The sequence below is a fragment of the Ylistrum balloti genome, unplaced genomic scaffold (genome assembly GCF_031769215.1).
Source record: "Ylistrum balloti isolate Yb309-2 unplaced genomic scaffold, AGI_CSIRO_Ybal_v1 Utg370354, whole genome shotgun sequence".
NCBI classification, from domain to species: domain Eukaryota; kingdom Metazoa; phylum Mollusca; class Bivalvia; order Pectinida; family Pectinidae; genus Ylistrum; species Ylistrum balloti.
In genome coordinates this window covers 530,280-555,767 of record NW_026782252.1, presented here as the reverse complement: position 1 = coordinate 555,767, position 25,488 = coordinate 530,280, and the positions used below count along the sequence as shown (strand labels likewise).

The following is a 25,488-nucleotide window of genomic DNA, read 5'->3' as shown; positions in this document are numbered from 1 at the left end:
ACTCCTTTCTTAAAATCTTAAAACTCTGGATTAATTTGATAAGTGTTCAACTAAGATAAGTGTCTTCTATTCTAAATGGTACCTATAATTTAGATCAAAGCTGGCTGATTTCACCTTTTTAAATTGGGAATAGGTTTTGGTTTCTGGAAACAGTTTAAGGGACATCAAGGAGGAAACATTATTCTTTTAATTGATTGTGCAATGTTTTGTAACTTTTAGTTACCTTTCTGTGTTATCCCGATATTCACAATTGATTTCCAATGTCCAGTTTGAGCAATTAGTTCATAAGGAAAAACCTCTCAAATTTAGAGCTGATAATATCATGTGACAGTTTTGAAAACAAATGATATACACGAACACACGTGATGATGGAGAAAATTGTAGTGACACAGTACGTAAACACATGTTTTTTAGCACCCAAATTTGTTATGGATGAGTAGAAGTTGTTTGATAACTCAAATTTAATTCAGAATCAGGAAAAAGGTGACATTAATAGCCATCATTTCTTTATAAGTCTCACTCCAGCCGTACACGTATTGTAAACAACATGCAAAGCTTTGATCTAGTTCCATTTTGTCAGTCCATCGTCAATCCAGCTGAATACATGTTCTGTCCTGATTGCCTTCTTGTTTGATAAATTCTCGTCTGCCATATTAAGCTTCCCAAGCAAAATGTTTTTGGTTTCTTCTGCCCATTTGGCCTTCATTTGCTATGTGACTAACATTGAAACATTTTTCCAACAACGACCAATTCACATTGAAAGTCATTCTTGTTTATCAATGAAGTGCTTTGTATGCATGTGTCATCATATATGACGCAACTTTTTACATAATTCTACAGACTGTTGATCAACAACATGAGGTTTTTCTTTAATAATTATTAAAACAACACATTTATATGTAGATTTCAGTGAAAACCAACTTGCATTGTTCATAAGGTGACAACTTTATAAATTTATACAATAATAACAAAAACATCGGGGGAAAATTGTTTTACTGTGATGTCACTTTTGATTAGTTGAATGATTGTATCTTATAATCAAATGAAATCTACTGATCAGACTTAGGGAATTTGATATTTCAATGTTAATAAAAAATTACTAGTCCATATATTGTAGTAAGATAGCACATGTATTAGCTAAAATTTCCTCTCTTTTTTTGTGACATTTTGATGTCAGAAATGCTTTTTGAAATATTTTGATATTGGGTCATTTTTTTCAAAGTCAGGACCTAAGTTCCCCTGATTCGATGAGAAATTTAGGAGATCTATTATGAGGATTTTTTCATCTTCACTCAGGAAATATATTTTCAAATATTTAAGAAGTTATAAATCCTAGAAAATGATCTCTGATTTTGGTCTGCATACCAACATTGCACTAAGTTTAAACTGAGGTATATGACAATATGAAAGCTGAAAATGTATTCCATATATGTGCATAAAAATATTGAATTACATGTGTGACATGGATTGTTTTGATTTGCGTAATTCTTCTCATTCTGAAATTTATGAATCTTGTGAAGAATCACTATCAATATTTTATCTTCAGTAGGATGTGTTTTAAGTGTATGGTTGAACATTTTTAGGACACCATAATCAAACTGTCCTTTGACCGTAATCTATCAATCCTTAAACTATTCTTATAATCGCTATTTCTGAAGAAACATTGGCTGGATCAGTCTAAAATTTCATATGTAGGTTTGTCGTGGTACCTATTGGTTCATATTCCATTTTGGAACTGATCAGAAAAACAGGATGACCAGCATAACTGACGAGCATAACTTAATTTGTTACAATTATTTCAGGGGAAGCATTTAATGGATCATTCTCAAACTAAGTGTGTAGGTTCACCTTAGTCCCTGGTTGTACATAGTCCATTATGGGACTAATGGGGAACATAAAGATGGTAGATAGGCAAACCATCTTGGATTTTGACAATAAAAAAATTGATTGTTAGCACTGTATCTTGAGAAGTACTGAATGGATTTATATCAAATTTCAAATGTAAGTTCCCCTTGGACCCTTGTTTTGCCTTGTTGATATTCCAACTGATCAGAAAAACAAGATGGCTGACAGGCAAATATCTTTGATTTTGACAATGAAAGTTTGTTAAAGCTATATCTTAAGAAGTACAATATAGATCTTTCTTAAATCATATATTAACATACTCCTTTGTACCTGTGTGTGCCCTGTTGATTTTGGGATGGATCAGAAAAAGAAAATGGCTGATGTGCAACTATCTTCGATTTTGACAATGATTTACCAGACAGTTCTTTATCAAATTAGATGCCCCTTTTCTGACAGCCATCAATTATTTTTAAGCTTTTTTCTTCTGGTTTGAAGTCTTTTCAAAATGTGTCTCAAGTGTTAGCAGAAAAGTTTGATATTTATCATGAAAATTCTATTTGTTTAAACGAGGTCTTCTAGTGGTGATATTAAGATTACTGACTTGATATTACTGTCTGTATAAATTTGTGTTTATCACTGTTTTTTACTCATTTGATTTTACAGCAAGTTGTGCCTTCATCAGTCAGGGAAATGCTGTAGGATTTTCTTGAAAAAGAAATGGGAAAAAATTCTTTGTTTTTGCTTCATTTTGGAAAAAAAATACACACACACACACTACCACCAACCTCCCTCACACACACACACACACACACACACACACACACATGCACACATTCTGGCAATGGGGGCAGCCATTTTTTGGCTGTTAAGTGCCAAAAAATCACTTAATACGTAAGTAAGAAATATCAGGATGAATAAAATAAGCTGTATATTTGCTTCCCCACTTTCCTATTTTTCCAATATGTGAAATAAATTACAGTACATTATGTAAAATTTTATCATAGAAAAGAGATATATGTGTCTACGTAATTTTACAAAAAGATGATTATCCAGTTCACCAATTAAACATTTATTATTAATTATCATAATGAATAATGATTGTGTTGGAGAGTATGTATTGTTCAATATAAAAATCAAAATTCCGTTACAATTCAGCACATTGAGAAAAACCACTTTTTTGTAAAAATAAAATAAACTTGTATGCATATTTGATATTTCAATTTTTTATTTTGATATTAATTGATAATTTCATTGTTTTGAGTTTCACATTCTTTGTGTTGATTATTAAGATGTTTGAATTACGAACATACATGTACACAATGTCTTCGTTAAAATGACTTGTTTTGATATTTGAATTATCTCCCTTCTAACAGGTCAATTATTCAAAGGTCATATTAATCTTATGCGTGGACGTTAGTAGATTTAAATATACGGAACACCACAACGGCCTATGATTTACTCTACCGTAGATAAGCCCACCCTTCTCCCAGCTTTAATATTTTACATGTCTCTGTTAAACAGATTTCTCAAAACGGTATAAATGACATTTTCCTTATGTGTGGCATTAAAAACCATGAAATATTTCTTGCAATGAATTTAAAATCTTACTTTGTATTAGTTTATTTAAATTACTAAGTTGAAATAGATCCTATATGTTCTAAATGGGGTCATATTTCACGGTATGTTTTAAAACCAGTCGATCAAAGAAGTTTATAACTTACATGTAGGCTATCACAAACACATCTAGCGATCCTCTGTTTTCAGTAGACAGGTACCTTTTTGTGACATTTTCCCTAAAGTACACAACTTCAAATTAAATTTTCCTCCCAAAACTCACAAAACTGTGATAACAAATTGATTTTAACATGAAATTCCAAATAAAACTATTATAAATGTGACATTTTCAAGATTTTTTCATCCGGTGTCAAAATAACTCGTAAAAGTAGAAATGGTAACTAACTTCTCTTCTGATAGCGAGTCAAAAACGACATAGAATTAACACACTGACAAGTCTTTAAGGAGAAATTACAAAAGGCTGACTCGTCTTCGATCTAGTAAAATTGCCAATAACGACAGGCACGTCTTCAGATAGAAATTACGATGTAAAGACAGATCTGAAAATATCAATTACATACATGCGTGTACGTGCGTATAAGTCTGTCCGTCTGTTTGTCTGTCTAGGCGTCCGTCCGTCTGTCATGTTCTCTTATGACACTGAGGATAGGCAGAAACATTTCCCTATAGGTTTGCATTGTAACTTACTGAAGGGTATATGGGAGGTCCGCCGCATATCATTTTGAGCAAAAAGGTTGAAGGTTTTTCCCACGGTCAAAACTACGACATGGCAATTCGTATTCTCGGCTTTCTGTGAAACAAACATCACCCCGATAAGTGATCGAATCAAACATCCGATATAATGCAATACCGACAGTTATCGTGTCACTGGTGTTTGCCATAGAGATGAAAATAGACTGACAAGACCTCACATAGAGATAAAATCATTCGGTCGCATACGTCAACATCGATAAAGTCTAGCGTCTGTGGCTCTCCATACAAATAGGTCGGCTAGGTCAGATCAGCTGGGAAAGCGCTTGATTTAGCGCATGTAACTATCTTGTCAAATTGAAGGTAAGTAGATATTGTCAACTAACACTGTAAAGTGCAGAAGGATGATATTTTATATCTAGAACTGAAAATTTAATGCAATACATGTTTAGATGTTTCTAACACGTGTGCATAGCAAGATCAGCAGTTCCTCTAGAATATGACCTAGATTTTGACAGCGTGTTAAAGATAAGATCGGACTCGTGTTCATACTGTTTTAAGTTTTGTAGGGAAAATGATTTAGATGTCATTCACATTCAGTATTTGAAGAAATAGCTATAATTTGTGATATAGAATTAAAGCCTAAAAGTCCTGATAAACTACTAATATTTATTTATCATTTATTTTTTGTATTTGGTCATTGTTAGGGTTAAAGTAGGACAGAGTCACTGACCTGTTGACGTATAAGTACTTCAATGTGATTTTATCGTTTACCATTGCCTGTTGCTTAAAACATCGATACATCTCCCACCTGTTTCTCGCATTTAAGCTTTATAATGTCTCTTTGCTTCACAAACAACATGGGAATCTTGACCTTAATTTATATATATATATATAAATTCTCTTGGATTACTGAAGGGTTATAGAAACAAAATTATATCAAAATTTCCTCTCGGATTAGTGTAAGCTTTGTTTTACTTTATTGGTGTATATTGTAATGATATATATATGATACAATCAGTGAAAGGATTCAGAGACAAGTACAAGTACTTATGTAAATTTCTCTCCCTATATATATATAGAATAGCTATGGGGAAAGTGTTGACAAATAATACATTTAACTTGTGCGGGGAAAGGGAGAGAAAGGGTGTAAGGGTTTAGAGGGAGATAATGCTTGGGGTTTTTCTGCATTACTGGAACAAACGCTGATTGCATGACATTTGAACTGCACATGTTGTGGAAAGTGGTTCTTTATACAAGCAATGCTGCAGGTACAATTCTAAATTGACACAACGGATTACTAAAGAGCTATAGTGAAAAGTGTGTGATAAAATTTATTTTTTTCTCTCTCAGCATATACTGTATATTATTACTGACCAATTCATGTCTCGTTTAAGGTCCCTATCAACAGTGATAAGCTCTAGAAGGACCTATATATCTGTATGACTTGGATTTGATAATACCTATTGTTTAATCTAGTTTAGTTCTCAAAAGACGATATAGCAGCATGATATCAGTTTTGTTCATTAGTTCGCAAAATTTAATACAATATTTTTGTGTATATATAATATAAACACGTTACTGTTTGTTGTGTACTGTTGACATTTATGGTCTTTATAAATGCAATAGCTATGTAGGTAAACACTGCGCGCTAGTTCGATATGCTTCAGCAGGGTGTTTGCTTGCAACAGCGAAAGTAGCGTGTTAGCTTGAACAAACTCTGTCGTTCATTTATAACGAACATAAATGCCATGAGAAGGCAATCTTTTCTATGCCAACAATAAGTATACGTACTTTAAATTTACATTTTCGTGGGGCTAAAATTTCGATGATTTTTCATGGACACTTGATTTTCTGGAGATAAAGAACTCCTAGCATACATTGCTACTAAAATGTCTTTTAAAAATTTGCAGAGATGTGATTTGGTGTATAAAGTGTACCCATCCAATCAGCAATAAGATATAGACGTAAAATTAATGATCATACATTATGCCAAAATGTAACATATGTTGTCAGAAATATTCTGATAATGTGATATTTATCATTGATAGTCTATAGATTATGCTTATTTTCAAAATAAACATGACCAATAAAAGACAGTTATTAAATGTTAAATAATTAAACGCGACAATAGGTATAAATTATTATTTTAGAGCCGGGAAAATTTCGGTCTAATGTGGCACTTCATTCTTCTGTCTTGTGAGTTTATATATAGCTACAACGTCATGCGAATTATGGTATTATAAATTGCAATTCGACTTATTTAGAATTCGTAAATCATATTTTATATATCAGAAGTCACTCCTGTGTATTACGCGAGCCAAAAATTGCCTTCCTTGTCAATTTTTATGACAATGTCCAAAATATCAATAGAGTAACACAATGCATCATATACAGTAATGTTGTTGCTGATCCGAATTTCCGAGATTGGAAATACCTGTCGTAGTTTGATATACCCCAGTTGATATATATATACGTGTGTGTGTGTGTTAATTTCGATACTAACTACAAACCATTACTTTAACTGTAATTCATGTGTCTACCACAAGTCTTCTAGCTGAAAAATGGTTTGTGCTATCAAGACCAGTTTCGTGTATTCAATTCATAAATGTTACAATGCTTGCACTAATCGTCTTTTACCCTGGATATTGAAACAATTAAATGCATATGGTGTTGTAGATATATAATTCATAGCTGCAACATATGTTAGACTTTCCAAGATATGCATTTTAGTTTTATTATTACATTGCGATCTGATACGGTTTGCATGCTATTCCTTGTATAAGTTATATTATAAGTTTTAATTTTCTTCAAGTTCGCCAGCTTTTATGTTAAATATATCTAAATGAGACGGAACGGTCACTTCGCAGACAAATATGACATTGCTTATTGGACTACATTTCAACTGCATTTGCAGCCATGTTTCGCAGTTTACAATATTGCCCCAGTTCCATATCTAAAATCGTCCCATTTTCTAAAAGAGTTCCTAAACGTCTTCTTTCTTTGGGTTTCAACAAACAATTACATTAGATGCATTATATGTCCGCTCTTACAGTTCATTTTTTTAAAAATCTCTTAATTGTATCTTGTTCCCAAAATTAATAACATAATAAATATTTGAATTTAACATATTAACAAAAATATCATAAGATGATGAATAACTTTTACCGATAAGCGGTTTACAGTTATATCAGTAATTTCGTTCTATTTTTTTGGTGGGGGTTGTGGGTTGGGGTGTAATTTTGACCCTTTAAATCTATCCACGTTTAGAAAGTAGTTAAAATAGATGAATTTCTATGAGAAGTATATATACATGTATATCACACTGACCCTACTAGTGACACCTGCTTTCCTCTACTCCTACCGGTGAATGACCTACTTCAGCATCGTGAAGATCAAGTCATGTGTTGTTGTAACGCTAGGAAAGAAAGAAACGGACGTCCTAAATGAAATATGTTTGGTGACTAAACCTTGTTTGTCTGGTAATATGGTCTCATATTTAGTGGTAATAACAGTTTTTGTGATGACGTTTTGTCTTTAGATATCAAGAAATTTATTGACCACGTCCATTGTATATACCCACCAGAATTGGAAATCAAAGGAACGTCAGACTCTTCTATATCAAGCGCGTGTCAAGCTGTATGAAGAGCGTGATTATTTCGATTTCCCTGCCGTTAGTTTTCTATTTCTGGTTTGCAACACTCCCGCATCACTGACATATGGTGTTGCATGTCCCAGTTGATTCGATGCTTGAGAGTCTGCTCCCAATATCACGATTTTCATGCAAAAAGTCGTGAACAGACGGACAAACTCGTAACATGGAGTTTCAAAACATGTAGGTTGATGAAAATTACGGGCAAGTTTTACGGTCGTCAAAGTGATCTCATTAAAAAATATTCTATTTCTTTGTGCGATATGAAGGTGGACATGTTTGATGATTTTTAGTTTGTCTGATTATGATTATGTCGACATGTTGGTTTTTCTTTTTTTCTTTTATCTAGAAGGATCAGTCTTCCGTCTTTTCTTCGATCTATAAGAAGCATAGAAGATGGGTTGTCTGCTTCTATTAACTGAGAGATCTTGGCTTTCCCAGGATGGAGAACCATTCATCATTTTGTCTCCAAGAGAGTTAGCTGCTCAAGATATCTTTGCAGTGAATGAACATCTTTCTGTGATGCTACAGTTAAATACGTGTCTGTAAAGAGTCCGATAGAAAATACTCTTGGTGATATCGTTGATGTAGTATAGGAAAAGACTTGGTCTGAGGACCGATTCTTTGGGGACCGCTGGTCTTACTGGGGTAGAATCGGATATTTTCCCCTCTACTCGACCGTCTGAGTTCTGTCACATATGCGATTTGTTATCCAGTTGTTTGCTGTTCCATTGATTCCATACCCCTAAGTTTATGGATAAGGAGCACATTGGTCTTACTGAAGTTCATAATTAATATATCTGTCTGTTGACCTTCTCCAAGAGTACTCGAGATGACATCATTAAATTCAATCAATTTGCTATCACGTATTGGGGTAATATTCTCCAGTCAGATAGAACATGGCTGGTATCTAAAGCCTTCTTGAAGATAAGAGAATGGGGGAAATTTCTGTTGCTAGTTTTTTTTTTATTTTATGTAATCTGGACTAGCCGTTTTAGTGGTATCAGTGTTGTGAAAAAGTGTATAAATAACACTAATTGTCATATTCCGCAACTCAGGAATGTGACAATTTCGCATGAGATATTGTCGAGTAAAATTGTCCGAACTAATTCTGTCAGCACTCGAGAAACAGACTGGGACTGGTATGTCAGCAGTATTTGTAAACTCTGTGTGTATTTCCTGTTTCAGTCAACCAGCCCCATTGTAAACATCTTGGTTTATTAAGTATTCAGTATTTGTCCAGAACCTGTTCATTGGTGTATATATCTGAATTAGAATTGGCTGTTGTCCCTGCGTATTTCCAGTAGGCATGCCTGAAATTATTTTGATGTTTTAATTATTTGAATTATTCTTTTGTTTGTAGATTACCAGACTGTTTAGGTTCTTTATATAGTCGGTTTATATGATTTACCAACTTTTTAATTCTTATATTAGGTTCCAGATTTTTTGCCACTTGATGTGGGACATGTTCCCTAACAATCTAAACTAAAAATGATTTGAATGTTTTCCATGAACCTCTACCCTTAAGACGTTATTGACAGACATAATACTTAAATACAAAGTTTCTGTAAACAACTGCACCTGTATATAACAAATCACAGAGACAAACTTGTTATATTAATACTGGTGTGCTCATGCGTCTGTGATTTCTTTTTAAAAAGTAAATGAGAGTTTATTTTTTAGAAGATGTTTTAATGTAAATTATCGAATTTCTTCAAACCGATGTAACTATAATGAAGAGTGCAGGATTTAAGGATCTGTAAATTACAATAGATGATTTAACACGACAAGGTACCGACACATCCAAGGACACCTGTTCCATTTAGTGGCCCCGTCATATGTACATTTACAGGTAGTCACGTCCATCGAGTCTTGAGGGGTACCATACAGGGACTAAAATTGAAATAATATTTCCATCCGTTTATGCAAAAGATAATTTTTAACACATTATGAACCAAGGATTTGGGGGATGGAAAGTAAGGTAGGTTTTTTCTCTGATCGAGCTACCGTATAAACTAGTTGATGCCTAGGATACAGGACAGGACATTAGCGTTGTGAATTTTTACGTCTCCGTGCAGAGTAGCATATGACTATGCACATCTTGCACACGTATTTTTAGAAATATATTGATTAAAAAAAAAAAAAACTCACTGAAGAAACCCAGATAGTCAAATAATAATACTGATATTCTTAATCAATCCTTTGCTGAAATAAAGCAATTTAAGATCAATATTTTTCCTGTGAATTTATTTTCATTGATTCATTTGTCCACTAAAAAAATGCACGTGATTTCCTTGATAAATGGAAATAATTAATCCACCATCAATTCCTGAATTCGTGAATATTCTAAAGGTTCTAACCTCACGTATATGTACTTCACCTGTGTGTGGAAACCCTCCAGTTATAGAAGAGGGGCTTTTCATCCCTTCGCAAAATAAACATGATATGATTGAGAACCCTGAGTTGTGTGGTTGATTCCCCCGGAAACACGACTTTTACAGACGTACTGACTGATAAAACGAAAACAAAACCTTGATAAAGGTTATTGATTTTACATATTAAACATATTAATATTAAGTTGGCTGTTCTTATAGCAAATGAAAATATTCAAATACTACAATGTGTTTTGATATAGGACCTCCATCGAATCATTGTAGATCACTCTCCCGCAGTGACAGTGTTAGGTAGAGTAAGTATTAGCATGATTGGTGTTGTGTGTTAGAGCGACTGACTAAACATGTAACCATTCAGGTAAACATTGACACGGTCGTGTATGACTTTGCATATATAACATAACGGTGAAAGACAGCTTTGAGTACCCTTGATAGAATGTTGAAATAATATTGATAATGGTGACGAAATATAACGCGTGTTACTTCAAGTTCTCTAACAGAATATGAAGTACCTAATGAATAAAAATGTTTTCTTTTCGGAAACATATCTGCCGTTTTATTTTAGATATGTTTCACTTATGCCTTTAACGAATTTGAAATACTGAGTCGTCCATGTAAATAAAGCCCGACATATTGATGAATAGTGTTTGGATTTCCTTTGAAGTCCGTTTTCATAATATTTTTTATTATTTGTAACATCATCATTATGATTTTTGTGTGACCTTTGATGTACCATATTTTAAATTTTCATTTTGAAATGGTCTTGGTGAGCTAGCAGTACAGTTGACCTCTTGTGTCACTGAACAAATATACACTGGTTTATTTATTATTAAGTATATATAGTCACGTTGTTTTTCTATGAATGAAACTTTTTCATGGAAATAAAGAGGAAAAGTCTGCTTGCATTCGATATATGAATGGACCTTGCAGGTCGGGATGGTTCCCGGATGTCTTCTGTTTAGAGGACACAGCAAACCAAGATAATAGGGTGTTATTCTGCAGAATAATCGACCAAAAAAAAAAAAGATTATTTTACGCCCGTGTCCTCTTCCACGGGACTATTTAAGGGACCAATTTTTTTGGCATCCACCTAAACACTTGCGATGTTGATCCTGTTCCTTTCTTTCCTGTCTGCAGTTTTTTCTATGCTTTGTTTCCCGCTGTTTGTGTCCCTCTTGACTCCAGTCCTCATATGATCATCGCCAATACGTTAAGGTAATAAGAAAACAACAAAAAGTTATATTTCCAAGATGCGCTGTTTTCGTTATTTCAACCTAGAATATAGTGAAAAATGATACTTGAATTATATTTTGTTATGTACCACATCTGCTGCATATGTTTAAAAGGTGATATCAAATACTTCTACTCTTTACAATGAACATTTGCACTGACATTTCTCAATATTCAAAAGTTCGTCACATAACTTATGTTGACCTAGATTTTACATGACACGTGTTGTCTTTGAAGCAGAAGAACGATTACTATTCGCTTTATTAATACTATCTCCATGTAGACATTATATGTTATACATTGTTTGTCTTCATCGTTTTACACGAGTGACCCTGTCTGATCAGTAGTAGACGTACTGTTAAAAATCGTTCATTTTACACGTCAATATCTCGGTATTGTACCGACAAATTTTGGATCATAAGAAATAATATTTTATTTCTATATTCAATAGGGGTAGCAGACTTTGTCGTGTAAGATGGCGATCAATCCCAAGCTGATTAGATGTTGCTGGAAGACACAAATACCACAGGGGATTCTTACCAGACGATGTAAATATGGAAACGTGTCGTTAGGAGCACAGCGAGATATTTGTACGATTTCAAAGGAAAGATGTGTGACAGGTATGGCATCCAAAGAGCAGAGACTTCTTAAAAAGAAGACAGCTTCCAATATTGTTCCTGTAAAATGGTACTACGGGGCACCTAGGACACAGGATGTTTTTACACAGAAAGATGGAGAGAACATCGTTACGAGTCCCTACGCTGACCTAGAGCTTCCGAACGTCACTTTTACTGAGTTTGTTTTCTCACAGTTAGATGATCACAAAAGTCCAGTGTCCTTGGTAAGGAATAATAATAATAATAATATGACATTTTCCAATATTTCGGTCTCATTTCAATGCGTTTGTTAAACGGATGTTGATGCACTCAGATGAAGATAATTTTGTCAGTCTCAAAACGGTAAACATCGTACCTGAATTCTGATGAATGAATGTGGCTTCAATTCTCATAAAATCGAACATTAGGATACATTGTATTGGCGGTATCGGAAATAACATGAATTCTAACAGCTGCTGTATCCGGCAGTGGTTTTGTAAATGGGTTGTATTGCTAAAAGCTCACTTGTAAGTTTGTTTAAGTTAAATAGTTAAGGTTAATAAAGTATGTGAAACAAATCTAGCCCGGAATATCCTAAATAAATCAATGCCGATGCTTACTGATAATTAAAAGATCTTGGGAGTAAGAAAGTGCAAGATGCAAGATATATATATATATTTCTGTTTGTTCCTTTTTCTGCTTTTTTGTTTTTGTTTGTTTTTTCCAATTAAAATGTTCCTGTTTTCTGTTGTTTCTTTGATGCATGTGTGAAATTTCATTTCCACTTCAAACATCCATTTTCATGTCACAATATGATAAATTTACTCTACCGACAGGTAGACTGCACAACAGGAAGAGAACAGTCTGCCGCCCAGTTAAAGGATATAACTGTGCGCGTGGCAAGTGGACTGACGAGATTAGGGTACAAAAAAGGGGACAAAATTCTTATTTTTGCTAGAAACTGTATGGAGTATCCTGTCATGTTCCTTGCCTGTGGTGCGACGGGAATCATACTAAGCACGGCCAACCCAATCTACACACCGAGTGAGTATTCTATATCAAGAAGATGTTGGAGTTCGTTTCTAGACAAAGAAAGCAAAGTATTGATAAATATTCATGTATATCCATCCTTCAAACTATTGTAATAGTCATGTGACATTTTCGCATTTGTGTACGACACCACTAGTGGCCTTACGTGCCACATTTGAAATCCTTTGAATAGTGTTTAGCGTTCTTATAAAGTAACCAGATATATAAAGATGCCGCAATTTATACTTGTGCACCTCTCCATGTGGAGTTTGGTATTTTTTTCGGGTAATTTTGACTTTTTTTCTCATAAAACCTGACACGACTTATTCTGACGTCAAGAGATGATAATGAAATGACGTCATAACTCAAACATTACGTTATGACATCACATAGGTCATAGGTCATAGATGATGAAAATGAAACAGAAAAATACGTTTCATGCAATACAAGTATTTGCAAAAACAATATGTCATATGATAAAACTAATATTGTAATATATCGGATTGTAATTTTGTAATTTTATAGCTGCCACCAGCATTCCTTTTTAGTTGGACCACTCTGTCGATATGTGAATGGTATAACATTTTAGGAGATGGTTTTACATAAGCTTTAAGCAAAAAATCCTCTTAGTTAAGATTTGAATTATATGTATATCTAAATGTTAAACATTGAATAAAATATTGTTTAAACTAAAACTAATATCAAATTAATTTCACATGCGATTTATCATTTCGTATACAATACGGAACAATTCTTGAACTTGTTTCATAAATCTCACAGAGATTATTACTGAAGTTAGACTCCCCTATATATACGTATTAAATTTGATTTTGTGACTATTTTCTTGTACAATGTATCTGTTTTCAGGTGAACTTGCTCGTCAATTAAAACATTCTAGAAGTATTGCTATAGTAACCTTACCGACAATGCTTGAGACGGTGCGGAAAGCCTTGGAGTCTGACCCTGAGGTCAAACAGAATATCAAGGTTGGAGCAAAACCTTTAATATTTCCTTTTCTGTGTCTTTGTAAATGGTTGTGTGCATTTCTACTTCAGTTTTGTGTGTTTATATATCAATTTAACTTACTTTTAATCATTCACCTCATTCTACAAACCCTCACTGTACTGCACCCATTTGTAAAGAGTAAAGAGAGCTTCGACGTTGTAAAAGATTTGACGATATATCACGAGCGACAATTGCTGTAAAGAAACCTTGTGGCAATGACAAGGAATTGAGAGATTGTTTCGCGGTTTCAACGTTCTTACAACAGCCGGGGATATATGAGTACGGATTAACAATGAGAGACGTTTTGACAATAAGGATTTAGCAAGTTAAACAAATTACCAATATCATTATCTTCATTTTTAATTGCTAATCCGTGAGATATTAAATTGTTACTCATCTTTTTTCCCCATTATATTTCAGCATGTGATATCTATAGGGGAAGCAGAAGGATGCGTCCCATTTTCTCTTCTAACTGAGGATGATGGAAAGGCATTTCCAGAAAATGTTGACCTTAACCCAATGACGGACGTCCTGACCTTACCATATTCTAGTGGAACTACGGGGCTCCCAAAAGGCGTAGAACTAACGCACCATAATTTAGTAGCAAATCTTATCCAATGCATCAGGTATGTGCCCATCATGTCTTCATTCATCAATCCATGCAGCTATCCCTAATAATTTTGGAGGTTTCTCAACACGCCTTTAATGAGCACTGAACATATTGATATCGAATTATTTGATCATAATAACTAGGCACATAAAACTTTCCGTTTGTCTTAATAAACTATTTTCATCAATATAAATATCATGCAATGCGGTAGATCTATTGAAAAATACAAATAAAATATGGATTACATAAACATTTCGTATTTATATTTTATAAGTAAGACTGTTACCATGACTTATTGCAAAGTAAGTAATTTACGATATAAACATATATTCATGAATTTATCAGCTACTACAAGTTTTTTTTTGTATTAGTGGAGTTTGCAATTGGATACAATAGAGTAAATAATGGATACATATTCTTTCCCCCTACCCCAACGAAGTCAAGTCCTTTCGAAGAAATCCTTGAAATTATGCTCCACGAAAAAGGAATCACTATACATGTAACATTATTCTATTTCTGTGACAGAGGGCCAATGAAACTGGACCCAAGAACTGAATGCCTTATGGGTTTCCTACCTTTCTACCACATCTACGGTATGGTCCCTGTTCAGCTTGGTGCTATATGTTTGGGAACAAAACTAGTTGTCATGCCAAAGTTTGAACAAGAGTCCTTCCTCAGAGCCATTGAGGAACACAAGGTAAAGTGAACTAGCATTGTTTCTGGATGTTAAAGTCCTTTTGGCTTTCATTGATGTAAACTGGATACCTTTATTTTGTTTATTTTAACAATTACGTTGTGTAGCCATGACATGACAACCCAGCGTGCACCTGTGTCTCCATCAGGCTCATCAACGTTGTTACAATTAGTACTGCACCCTGGTATAAAATCGATATCCCGTCCTATGCACACCTTGGCAAAATACTCATTTTTTTCGACGATGATCAGAGTGTATGTTTACTAGTAATCGGAACTGTGTCTGGTGAAATTGCTGGTTATCCAGCTGGGATGTCAATCTTCAGGAAGTCTTTAATAAACCTAACTGTGCTTGGTCTTCATGAGAATTTATTTCCCTTTTTACAAATTCATGAAAAATAATTGATAGGCTTTAATCAATAAGTTTTAGGACATTTAACATAATATGAAACATGAAAATGACGGAATTGATTGAAAAATTCGTCAACTGACGGATAAATTCGTAACACAAGGATTCAAATTATACAGGTTGATGAAAATTATGAGGTAGTTTTACAGTCGTCATCATGAGAAATATTCTATTTCTTCGTGCGACATGACGCTGGACGTGTTTGATGCTCGTTAGTTTGCCTGTTGGTTCCGTTGTTTTATACCTTGTTCTCATTTGAGAACGTGACATTACTTACCTGGATTGACCAAAATGTACATGGCGGGTGTCGTCAATGAAGCAGAAGACGCTTGGAACACCTGGTCTCTTTCTCCTTTTTCAGGTGTCTCCGTGTAAATCTTGTTCATGTTTTGCCCTAGTTTTACCATGTTGGTAGTTACTTGTTTTGCATTAAAAGGTGGTATTTGCTATTGAGTCTTTTGTACAGTTTTACTGACTTAATTTTTCGCTTTTGTGGACACCTCGACACATAATGCCATAAATGTTTTGCCCAAAACATCAATCGATCGTTTAGTATTAGTGTTATTTTCAGTATTATTTGTCTACATTGTTATATGTAAATCAAATACTATAAAGTCAATGAATTAATTTTCTGTGATAATTATCTATTGTGATTAAAACTCGTGCTTGTCGTGGTAATCGCTAACATTTTGAGAGCCAACTAGAAATATCTCTTTGTAATTACTTCTCCTTTCACGGAATGGTTCGATGTGTGAAATATACGGATAGAAGTTTTTCAGCGCCAAAAGATACTTGCGCAATTTACGTAGGTGCGCAAATTACACAGATTTTACGGTACGTTGGACAAAATTATATGATTTCACAGCAATTATTTACAGCGAATCACTAGAGCTGAAACAAAACATTGATTCATATGTGAACAAACACGGTATTTCAACTGTCTTATTAATTTCTAGGTATCATATATGCACATCGTGCCACCCACTGTATTGTTCCTGGCGAAGAGCCCTCTGGTGGAGAAATATGATGTAAGCAGTTTGAAGACGTTGGTGTGTGCCGCAGCGCCGCTTGGGATAGGACTGACGGAGGAGACAAGAAACAAACTCAACGTGGATATCACACAAGGTAGTTTTGCAGTAATAAGAGCGCCAAGAGATCTATTTTTTGTCGAAGGTTATTTTTTTTGTTTTTATAGTCATTTTTGTTATTTACCAGCAGCTTTATAAAGATTTGTTCTTTGTTTGTTATTAAGCACATGAAAATCATTACATCGCTGGGTAATAAAACTTTAATTTAAACCAAGAGAATTTCTTACAATAAGAGGATTATCTTATCGTCAAACTAACATTTAGATATTTCATGTAACTGTCCTAAGCTCTTTTGTCACGCATATATATAGATTTGTATAAATACATTCTAGCCTTTTTTCTCCACCTTTTTCGTGAGGTAGGTATGTATATATGTATGTATGTTTTGGTATATTTAATTGAATAACAGAATAAATATTGTTTAAACCAATCTGGAGAAAATGCTTATTAAATACAGGTACCATATTTGGCAGATAGTGAGTTATGTGATGTGCTCACAGGATCTAAAAGGCTTTGATAAACAAACCTTATGATTGATCCATATTTGAAATGCAAACCATCAAGTATTGTGTTATCATCAATATTTACACGCCTGACTTATTCGAAACCTTTGTAAGTTTATAGTACAAGTTTACATACCTGTCAGTGTATTGCTGTAGACATACTTGTTTGTTTCTTTGTTTGTTTGTTTGCTTTATTCTTTTATTGTTTTTGGTTTTTTTCTTTGTGTAACGACGCGTTCTTAACAGTACTGCAACATTATGTACCAATATATATTTTCGAGGATATCAAGGTTCGAATTTCGAAATCAACACTTTTTACTGGCACTTAATTTCGCGGATAAATAAAATTGTAGTTAATGTTTATGCTAATTTTCACGGGGTTATACTTGCGAATGAAGAAGAGTACCAACGAAAGATTTGAAAGTTAGAACGCAGCGATAAACAATGCAATAGTTTTACAATATTTATGGCGGAGTGATCGTGGAACTACATACAATATAACCTCTAATGCACGTTACAGCATACGGTCTCACGGAGTGCAGTCCCCTGACCCACTACGACACTTACCCAGGGAAGGAGGGAACTATTGGACAACTAGTGCCAAACACTGAGGGCAAGGTAGGCAACTAGGCAAGGTCTTACAGTATCGTGTCGGTAAAAAGGCAAAGAAACAGCGAAAAAAAACCCAACTAAATTGTGAAAAAGTATCCTATCTCAAATTTATAGTTGTTAAAATCAGGAAAAAATCATACAACGGTTTGAATAAATATACAATCACAAGTTGTGCTCCGTTGTCACTTGTAAGGTTTCAAAAAAAGCCCCCTATAATCACTGCCGAGCCCTACAAGGACGAAAACACTCTATGATGCAGTTTTCAATGCCATACTACTCTGTACTGTGTCTAATTATATTTTTTTACTGAAAAGTAAAGTTCACTTGTCTCTTTTCCGTGCAGTCTCGGGATAGTGAGCGTTTTCCGCTTCATTTACATTCTTTAACAAACCAGGAAAACCTAGATGAAACTAGATATTAGAAATAATGATCTCAAAATAAGGACTGTGGAAGTTACAACAGAATTCTTGATATGTTATATGTCTAATGACGATTCAGATGTCTTAATATTTTTTCTTTTATGATAAAGTGGGAAATACAAGGCTCGTTAGTTTAACTCTTATCTTATAATTCATTCAGTGAGTGAATTGAAAATTTCGTGATAAAAATACCAAATATTTAGGAGGAAGGCAAGGAAATGTTCTATTGTCGGGCTTTGTTCAGATCATAACTGTGATAAATCAAAGTCTCGACACGTAGCAACAACAGTAAGATATTTATAAAATAAGAAATTGTGAAGATTCCATGATGCTGATGTAATTGTAAACATTTATCGGACGTCAACATGCTCTCAAACGACGACGTGATGTTTATCGTTCCAGGTAGTGGACATTGAGACTGGTCAGTCCTTGCTAGCGGAACAGACAGGTGAGATTCTGGTCCGAGGTCGACAGGTGATGAAAGGATATCTCAACAATCAAAAGGCTACAGATGAAATGGTTGTGGATGGCTGGTTACATACAGGTAAAGTTACGCATGACTGGCTGCATTCTTGTCAGTGTCACGTATGGTTAGCAACATACCAGGAAGAGTTACACATGGTTGATCACAATATGGCCAGTGGTACACATGTCTGGTTATATATTGGTTTGGGTTAGCATGGTTGGTTACACACAGGTAACTGATACACATCGCTGGCTAGGTGCTGGTAAGAGTTGTCTAGTTTCAAACAGGTGAAAGTTATGGATGAATAGCCACCTACACGTAAGTGTTACGCATGAGTTTGTTTCATACAGGATATGCGTATGTAATTTGTTTGCTATGTTTATTAGCCCGTCAACAACCATTGTGATACCTCTCCTATCAATTCACTATACGGTTAAGGTCACCTGAGCCGAAGGCTCATGATTTGTCTGTCGTCGTGCGTCGTGTGACGTGCGACGTTAACTTTTCACATATTCAACTTCTTCTCAAGAACCACTGAATGGATTTTGACCAAACTTGGCACAAGGCATCCCCATGGGAAGCCGCTTCATATTTGCGAAGAAAAAGGGCGTGGCCCTAATAGGGGCCCCAGGAGGGGGGAAAAGGGGGTAAAATTAGGTAAATCTTTAAAAAATCTTCTTCGCATGAACCAACACTCAAGATGGCCACCCTGGCCTCTGTTTGGCTAAGACATTTTGGACTTCCTCTCAAGAACCACTGGGTGGATCATGTTCAAACTTGGTACAGATGTTTTACGCACGGTCCTGCAAAAGTGTTGTTACATTTTTGCAACATTTTAAAATCCCCAGATTATTGACATATATTCCTCAGGTGACCGTTAAAGCCCCTTGGGCCTCATGTTAAAGCGAACAAAGTCTGAAATTCCAGATTTTTGTCCCGGAACAATGGTGACCGGTCATCGAGTGACCGGTCAACATGTCGATGTTGACTACCTACGTCACAGCTCATTACTGTTAAGTACTTCCTGGACGTTATTCGACAGTTTCCAACATCAAGCAAAAACACAAATCCTTGTTGTTGTTGTTGTTGTTGTTGTTGAAAATTTATTTCAGAATTAAAATTGTTGAAATAAGGTTGTCTTTTCATTTATATTTATCTATAATTATTCGTTTTCTTATATATCAACGGTAGAAGGTATAACAAAACATTAATAGATTGGATTTTCAGTAAACTTGTGTTATGTTGAACCCTCGGAATAAACTGTTGCCAGAGGCCGAAGTTTAGTCCTCTAGTTTTATATGACACCTGTTGACCTCAAACCCAGTCAACAAATGTGTAAGATCAAATCGAGGCTAGTTCAGCTTTAAGCTGCTGATTACTACCTCTCGGAACATCATGCGAGAGGCCGCCCCTTGTTGGTCACAGGAATTGTCTTTACCTAAAGTATACCACCATGGCGGCACACGATAGTCCGCAGCCTCAGCTTTCTAGGAACAAAGGACACAAAAGATCGGATATATATAGTACTGAGGAGACACTGCCTTAAGATCACACTGACTGGTTATTGAACGATCAAGAAAACCCAGCCAATAAACGTGTTACATGAAAGCAGTACTGTCATTAGATTCTATTCCTTAGACATCATTGTAATCCGAATTATGTGTTATTGTAGAGCTGAATATCATTTATAATTATTCAGGATGTTTCTTTCCTCAGATAAATTATACTAAATATATAACAAGTAATTGTAATTTCAGCGAAAAGAAAATCAGCTGTGTTTATAAATATTTGACTTTAAAGTTCTTAATTTCCATTTTACTACTAAAGATAATTCTACTATTCATATTTCATACTAATTGATATTACTTTTATTCTGTGTTAATTTCTGTTCAGGAGACATCGGTCACTATGACAACGAGGGATATTTTATTGTGTCGGACAGAATGAAAGAGTTAATCAAGTACAAAGGCTATCAGGTGAGGAATACCTTGACAATAGATTTGACCTTGGCCACCAGGTAATGACTTTCCAAACAATAGTATGACCCTTGTGTTTATGTTCACTTCTGAATAATAAGACAGATTCAACACAACAATCCTGGCATTCATAGATTGACCTTGACACCAAAGAATGACCTTAACACAAGATATTGGCCTTGACATGGTAACTACTTTCAAATGTATTTGTCAACAGGTGGCGCCAGCTGAGCTTGAAGCCCTTATATGTACACACCCTAAGGTAGAGGACGTGGCAGTGATCGGTGTAGAGACTGATGAGGGACAGGGAGAGGTCCCTAGGGCATTTGTCGTCCCTAAAACCAACTGTCAGCTCAAGGAGGACGAGGTTTCCCAATTTGTACAAGGTACGACACCAAACTCCGAAACATCTGTCTGTTAAGATGTTTCTCTAGTCCGTTGGTCTGTCTAGTTACCTATCTGCCTCTCTGTTTAAAACCACCCTCTGACAGAACCTCAGTGAAAATGAAATGTATGTTATTACTCAACATACATTATATATATAGCTTAATACGTTTATTTGTTTTGGTAGAATATTTGATAGGAAAACCTTTGAGCTTATTATAATGAAATGATCAGAAAAGCTAATTATATTGGTACTGTCACACTTCATAGATTTTTTTTAGTTGAGTTTCTTTTCTACTTCCAGGCTTTTTATTGTATCGTGTTTTTTAAATAGAAATTGCCTTTTTTTCTATATTGTTTTCCATTTCAACTTCAATTTAAGACATTTTGTAGTGTTGAAGAATCAGACAACACTGAGTGTCGTCGATGTCGGTATTTTATTATCAACACTTTGTGTTTTTCTCGTGCTTTCACAGAACATTTATCCCCCTACAAGTGGCTTAGAGGAGGAGTAGAATTGACAGATTCCATACCCAAAACCGCCAGTGGAAAGATTCTTAGACGACAACTAAAGAAATAATTTCCATTCAGAATACTACATATGTACTAGTCATTTTCTTATACGTTACTTCTTTTGCTGAAACGCATCGCCTTTCCAGAGGACCATATCAAGAAACTTGAAAAATATAACTGATTTTAAGGATCGCACATTTGACGTAGGAATATGTGATTTGTTGGTATACACGAATTTTAAAGTTTAATACCATTTTTTTTTCAATTACATGTATATAATAAATGATAAGATATTTACAACCAATGCGGATTCACCATAATCATACATGAATCGTCCTCGGTAACATACAATTTGATTTTTTTTTTTACATTTTTAATAACATGAGCGACATTTCATTATTTCGAAATACACATACCAATGCCTTCGTGTGTTAACGTTCATCACAGCAATATCATTATATGAGACAACAGGAATTAATTTTAAAGCTGTGATAATCAAATGCTCATTTTTCATCGTCATTTATTGCTTTATTCATTAACAGACAAAATGATACTTGTTATGAACTGTAGAACCTTATTGCTCGAGTTAATGGGAAATATCACAATAACTTAATTAATGTGTGATACAAATTGGATCTTATGATGTTATATGAATCTAGCCATGAAATTTAGTATTTTTGACGAATTTCATAAAATCGCATTTTAAATGGAAGAAATTTTAAGATACTTTTTAACACAAAACTTAAATTTATAAACTTTAATGGGATTTAAAGTTAATATATGGAGGACAATTCAAACGGAGACGGCTAATCTATCGTGCCATATTCAATTTCTGACATTTCTGACCAGGAAATGACTGGGGCATAGAAATGTCTGTTTAACCTTTGTTGATAATATACATATATGTTAATATGACCTCTCCGTGTAATTAAATGGCGATATAAACGGGTTTAAAACGAACAATGCCAGGGTTTTGATTTTTGACGATGGTCTTCTCTTGGAACCTCAGCAGCCCATTCATATTTGCTCTCATATGCTAATTCCCTTCAGTTGCCATGATTCTTGATCCCTCGACTCTCCCTATTCTGATTCCTCATGCTTCTACAAAACTGATGCCTTAACCACTTCGTCCTCTGCACTTCCGTTGTTTCTACCAGAAGCATCACTGACTCACAGAAAAGATATAATGCTGTGTTTATCCATGGCCTAAATGTTGCAGTTCTCCCTCTCGAACTCACAGCCATTTCAGCCAGCTTTCATGTTTCTTCATTTCTGCTGTCTGCGCCACTTTACCTCTTTTATAGTCCTCCCTTCTTTTTGTACACTTCTCTTGAGTGCAGACTGCTATGATCTCCGTGTTGTCCTCATGATGAAGTCTCCTTTCTGTCTCCTTAATTAGCAAATCTTAATCTTCACTTTTTCGTCTTTGCTGCTTGTCAAGTAAGAAAAGGTCCCCTACGTCTGTCATTCCTCTGTAAGCTACTTCAAAAGTTTTAAATGTAGATCGGCTTAAGCGTTGTCTAAGCGGGTAATTAGAAACCAAATCAAAATATATGCAGAAGTTCGAAAGAAACAGCGATAACAAACTTTCAAGGTCAAAATCCAAGATAGCCGCATGTCGGCCATTTTGCTTTATATGATCAGTCTTAAAATCAAACGTACACAACAAGGGATCAATGGGAAACTACACATGAAATTTAAGGAAAATATATGCTGTAGTTTTCAAGAAAAAGTGATAACAAACTTTCAAAGTCAAAATCCAAGATGGCCATTTTGTTTTTCTGATCAGTTCCAAAATCAAACAGAAACAACAGGGATCAACTGGAATCTATAAATGAAATGTTAGAAAGATACAGTTCATGCAGTAGTTCTCAAGGAATAGCCATAACAAATTTTTCAGATCAAAATCCAAGATGGCCACCTGTCAGCCATTCTAATTTTCTAATCAATCCCAAAATCATACAGGCACAACTAGGGACCAAGGGAAACATACGTATGAAGTTTAAGAAATATCCTTCCTATACTTCTTATAGACATATGACGATGATGATGGGCTTATAAGAATACAAGAGATCCCAGAGGGATCTTGGCGCCCACCATTTGAGGATCTGTTTTCAGTTCTTGAAGATTTGTTTATTTTTTGTTTGTTACAGGTGTTGTAAATGTTCATGAACTGGTCTTCATTGAATGTACTCAATGATGGCACAAGATATTTTTATTAAGCACCTATTAGCAAATATCATTTGAAAAAGATCCCAAAGTATTATTAGATAGCTGTCAGTTACAGGTGGATAATGGACAATATGCCTGTGCTGTATTACTGTCGACATCCAAGATGGCTGCCTGTGGGCCACCTTGATTTCAAATCAGTCCAAAAAAGGTACAATGCACAAGTAGGGACCAAGGGAAACCAATATCTATGAAATATCAGAAGGATCCATCCAGGACATCCTAAGATATAGCAGTAACAAGATTTTACTCTCAAAATCCAAGATGGCTGCCTGTCAACCATCTTGATTTCGGATCAGTCCAAAAAGGTATAATGCACAACTTGGAACCAAAGGGAACCTGCATATGGAATTTGAGAAAGATCCATCCAGTACTATCCAAGATATAGCAGTAACAAGATTTTACTCTCAAAATCCAAGATGGCTGCCTGTCAGCCATCTTGATTTCGGATCAGTCCAAAAAGGTATAATGCACAACTTGGAACCAAAGGGAACCTGCATATGAAATTTGAGAAAGATCCATCCAGTACTTTCTCAGAAATAGCGGTAACAAACTTTTATTCCAAAATCCAAGATGGCTGCCTGTCGGCCATCTTGAATTCGAATCAGTCCAAAAAAGGTACAATGCACAATTAGGGACCAAGGGGAAACTGCATATGAAATTTGAGGAAGATTCATCCAGTACTTTCTCAGAAATAGCGGTAACAAACTTTTACTTCCAAAATCCAAGATGGCCACCTGTCGGCCATCTTGAATTCGAATCAGTCCAAAAAGGTATAATGCACAACTAGGGACCAAGGGGAAACTGCATATGAAATTTGAGGAAGATCCATCCAGTACTTTCTCAGAAATAGCGGTAACAAACTTTTACTTCCAAAATCCAAGATGGCTGCCTGTCGGCCATCTTGAATTCGAATCAGTCCAAAAAAGGTACAATGCACAACTAGGGACCAAGGGGAAACTGCATATGAAATTTGAGGAAGATTCATCCAGTACTTTCTCAGAAATAGCGGTAACAAACTTTTACTTCCAAAATCCAAGATGGCCACCTGTCGGCCATCTTGAATTCGAATCAGTCCAAAAAAGGTACAATGCACAACTAGGGACCAAGGGGAAACTGCATATGGAATTTGAGAAAGATCCATCCAGTACTATCCAAGATATAGCAGTAACAAGATTTTACTCTCAAAATCCAAGATGGCTGCCTGTCAGCCATCTTGATTTCGGATCAGTCCAAAAAGGTATAATGCACAACTTGGAACCAAAGGGAACCTGCATATGAAATTTGAGAAAGATCCATCCAGTACTTTCTCAGAAATAGCGGTAACAAACTTTTACTTCCAAAATCCAAGATGGCTGCCTGTCGGCCATCTTGAATTCGAATCAGTCCAAAAAAGGTACAATGCACAACTAGGGACCAAGGGGAAACTGCATATGAAATTTGAGGAAGATTCATCCAGTACTTTCTCAGAAATAGCGGTAACAAACTTTTACTTCCAAAATCCAAGATGGCCACCTGTCGGCCATCTTGAATTCGAATCAGTCCAAAAAAGGTACAATGCACAACTAGGG

The 25,488-nt window shown here is 35.1% G+C and overlaps 1 protein-coding gene across 1 annotated transcript; it reads left to right on the top strand.

The window, feature by feature from the left end:
- The first annotated feature begins 9,731 nt into the window (after positions 1-9,731).
- On the top strand, positions 9,732-21,914 carry LOC132553785 (uncharacterized). Its single transcript, XM_060218064.1, has 12 exons — positions 9,732-9,743; positions 11,843-12,226; positions 12,818-13,025; positions 13,878-13,996; positions 14,436-14,641; positions 15,151-15,322; positions 16,684-16,852; positions 17,839-17,936; positions 18,752-18,893; positions 20,709-20,791; positions 21,009-21,177; positions 21,652-21,914. The coding sequence occupies exons 1-12, from the start codon at positions 9,732-9,734 to the stop codon at positions 21,753-21,755; spliced, it is 1,866 nt and encodes a 621-aa protein (XP_060074047.1). The 3' UTR covers positions 21,756-21,914.
- The last annotated feature ends 3,574 nt before the right edge of the window (positions 21,915-25,488 follow it).

What these genes read in the sequence shown, in the direction of transcription:
- LOC132553785 (XM_060218064.1), top strand. An exon ending in AATCTTATCCAATGCATCAG is followed by an intron (nt 14,642 to 15,150) that starts GTATGTGCCCAT and finishes TTTCTGTGACAG; the next exon opens with AGGGCCAATGAAACTGGACC. An exon ending in TCAAGTACAAAGGCTATCAG is followed by an intron (nt 20,792 to 21,008) that starts GTGAGGAATACC and finishes ATTTGTCAACAG; the next exon opens with GTGGCGCCAGCTGAGCTTGA.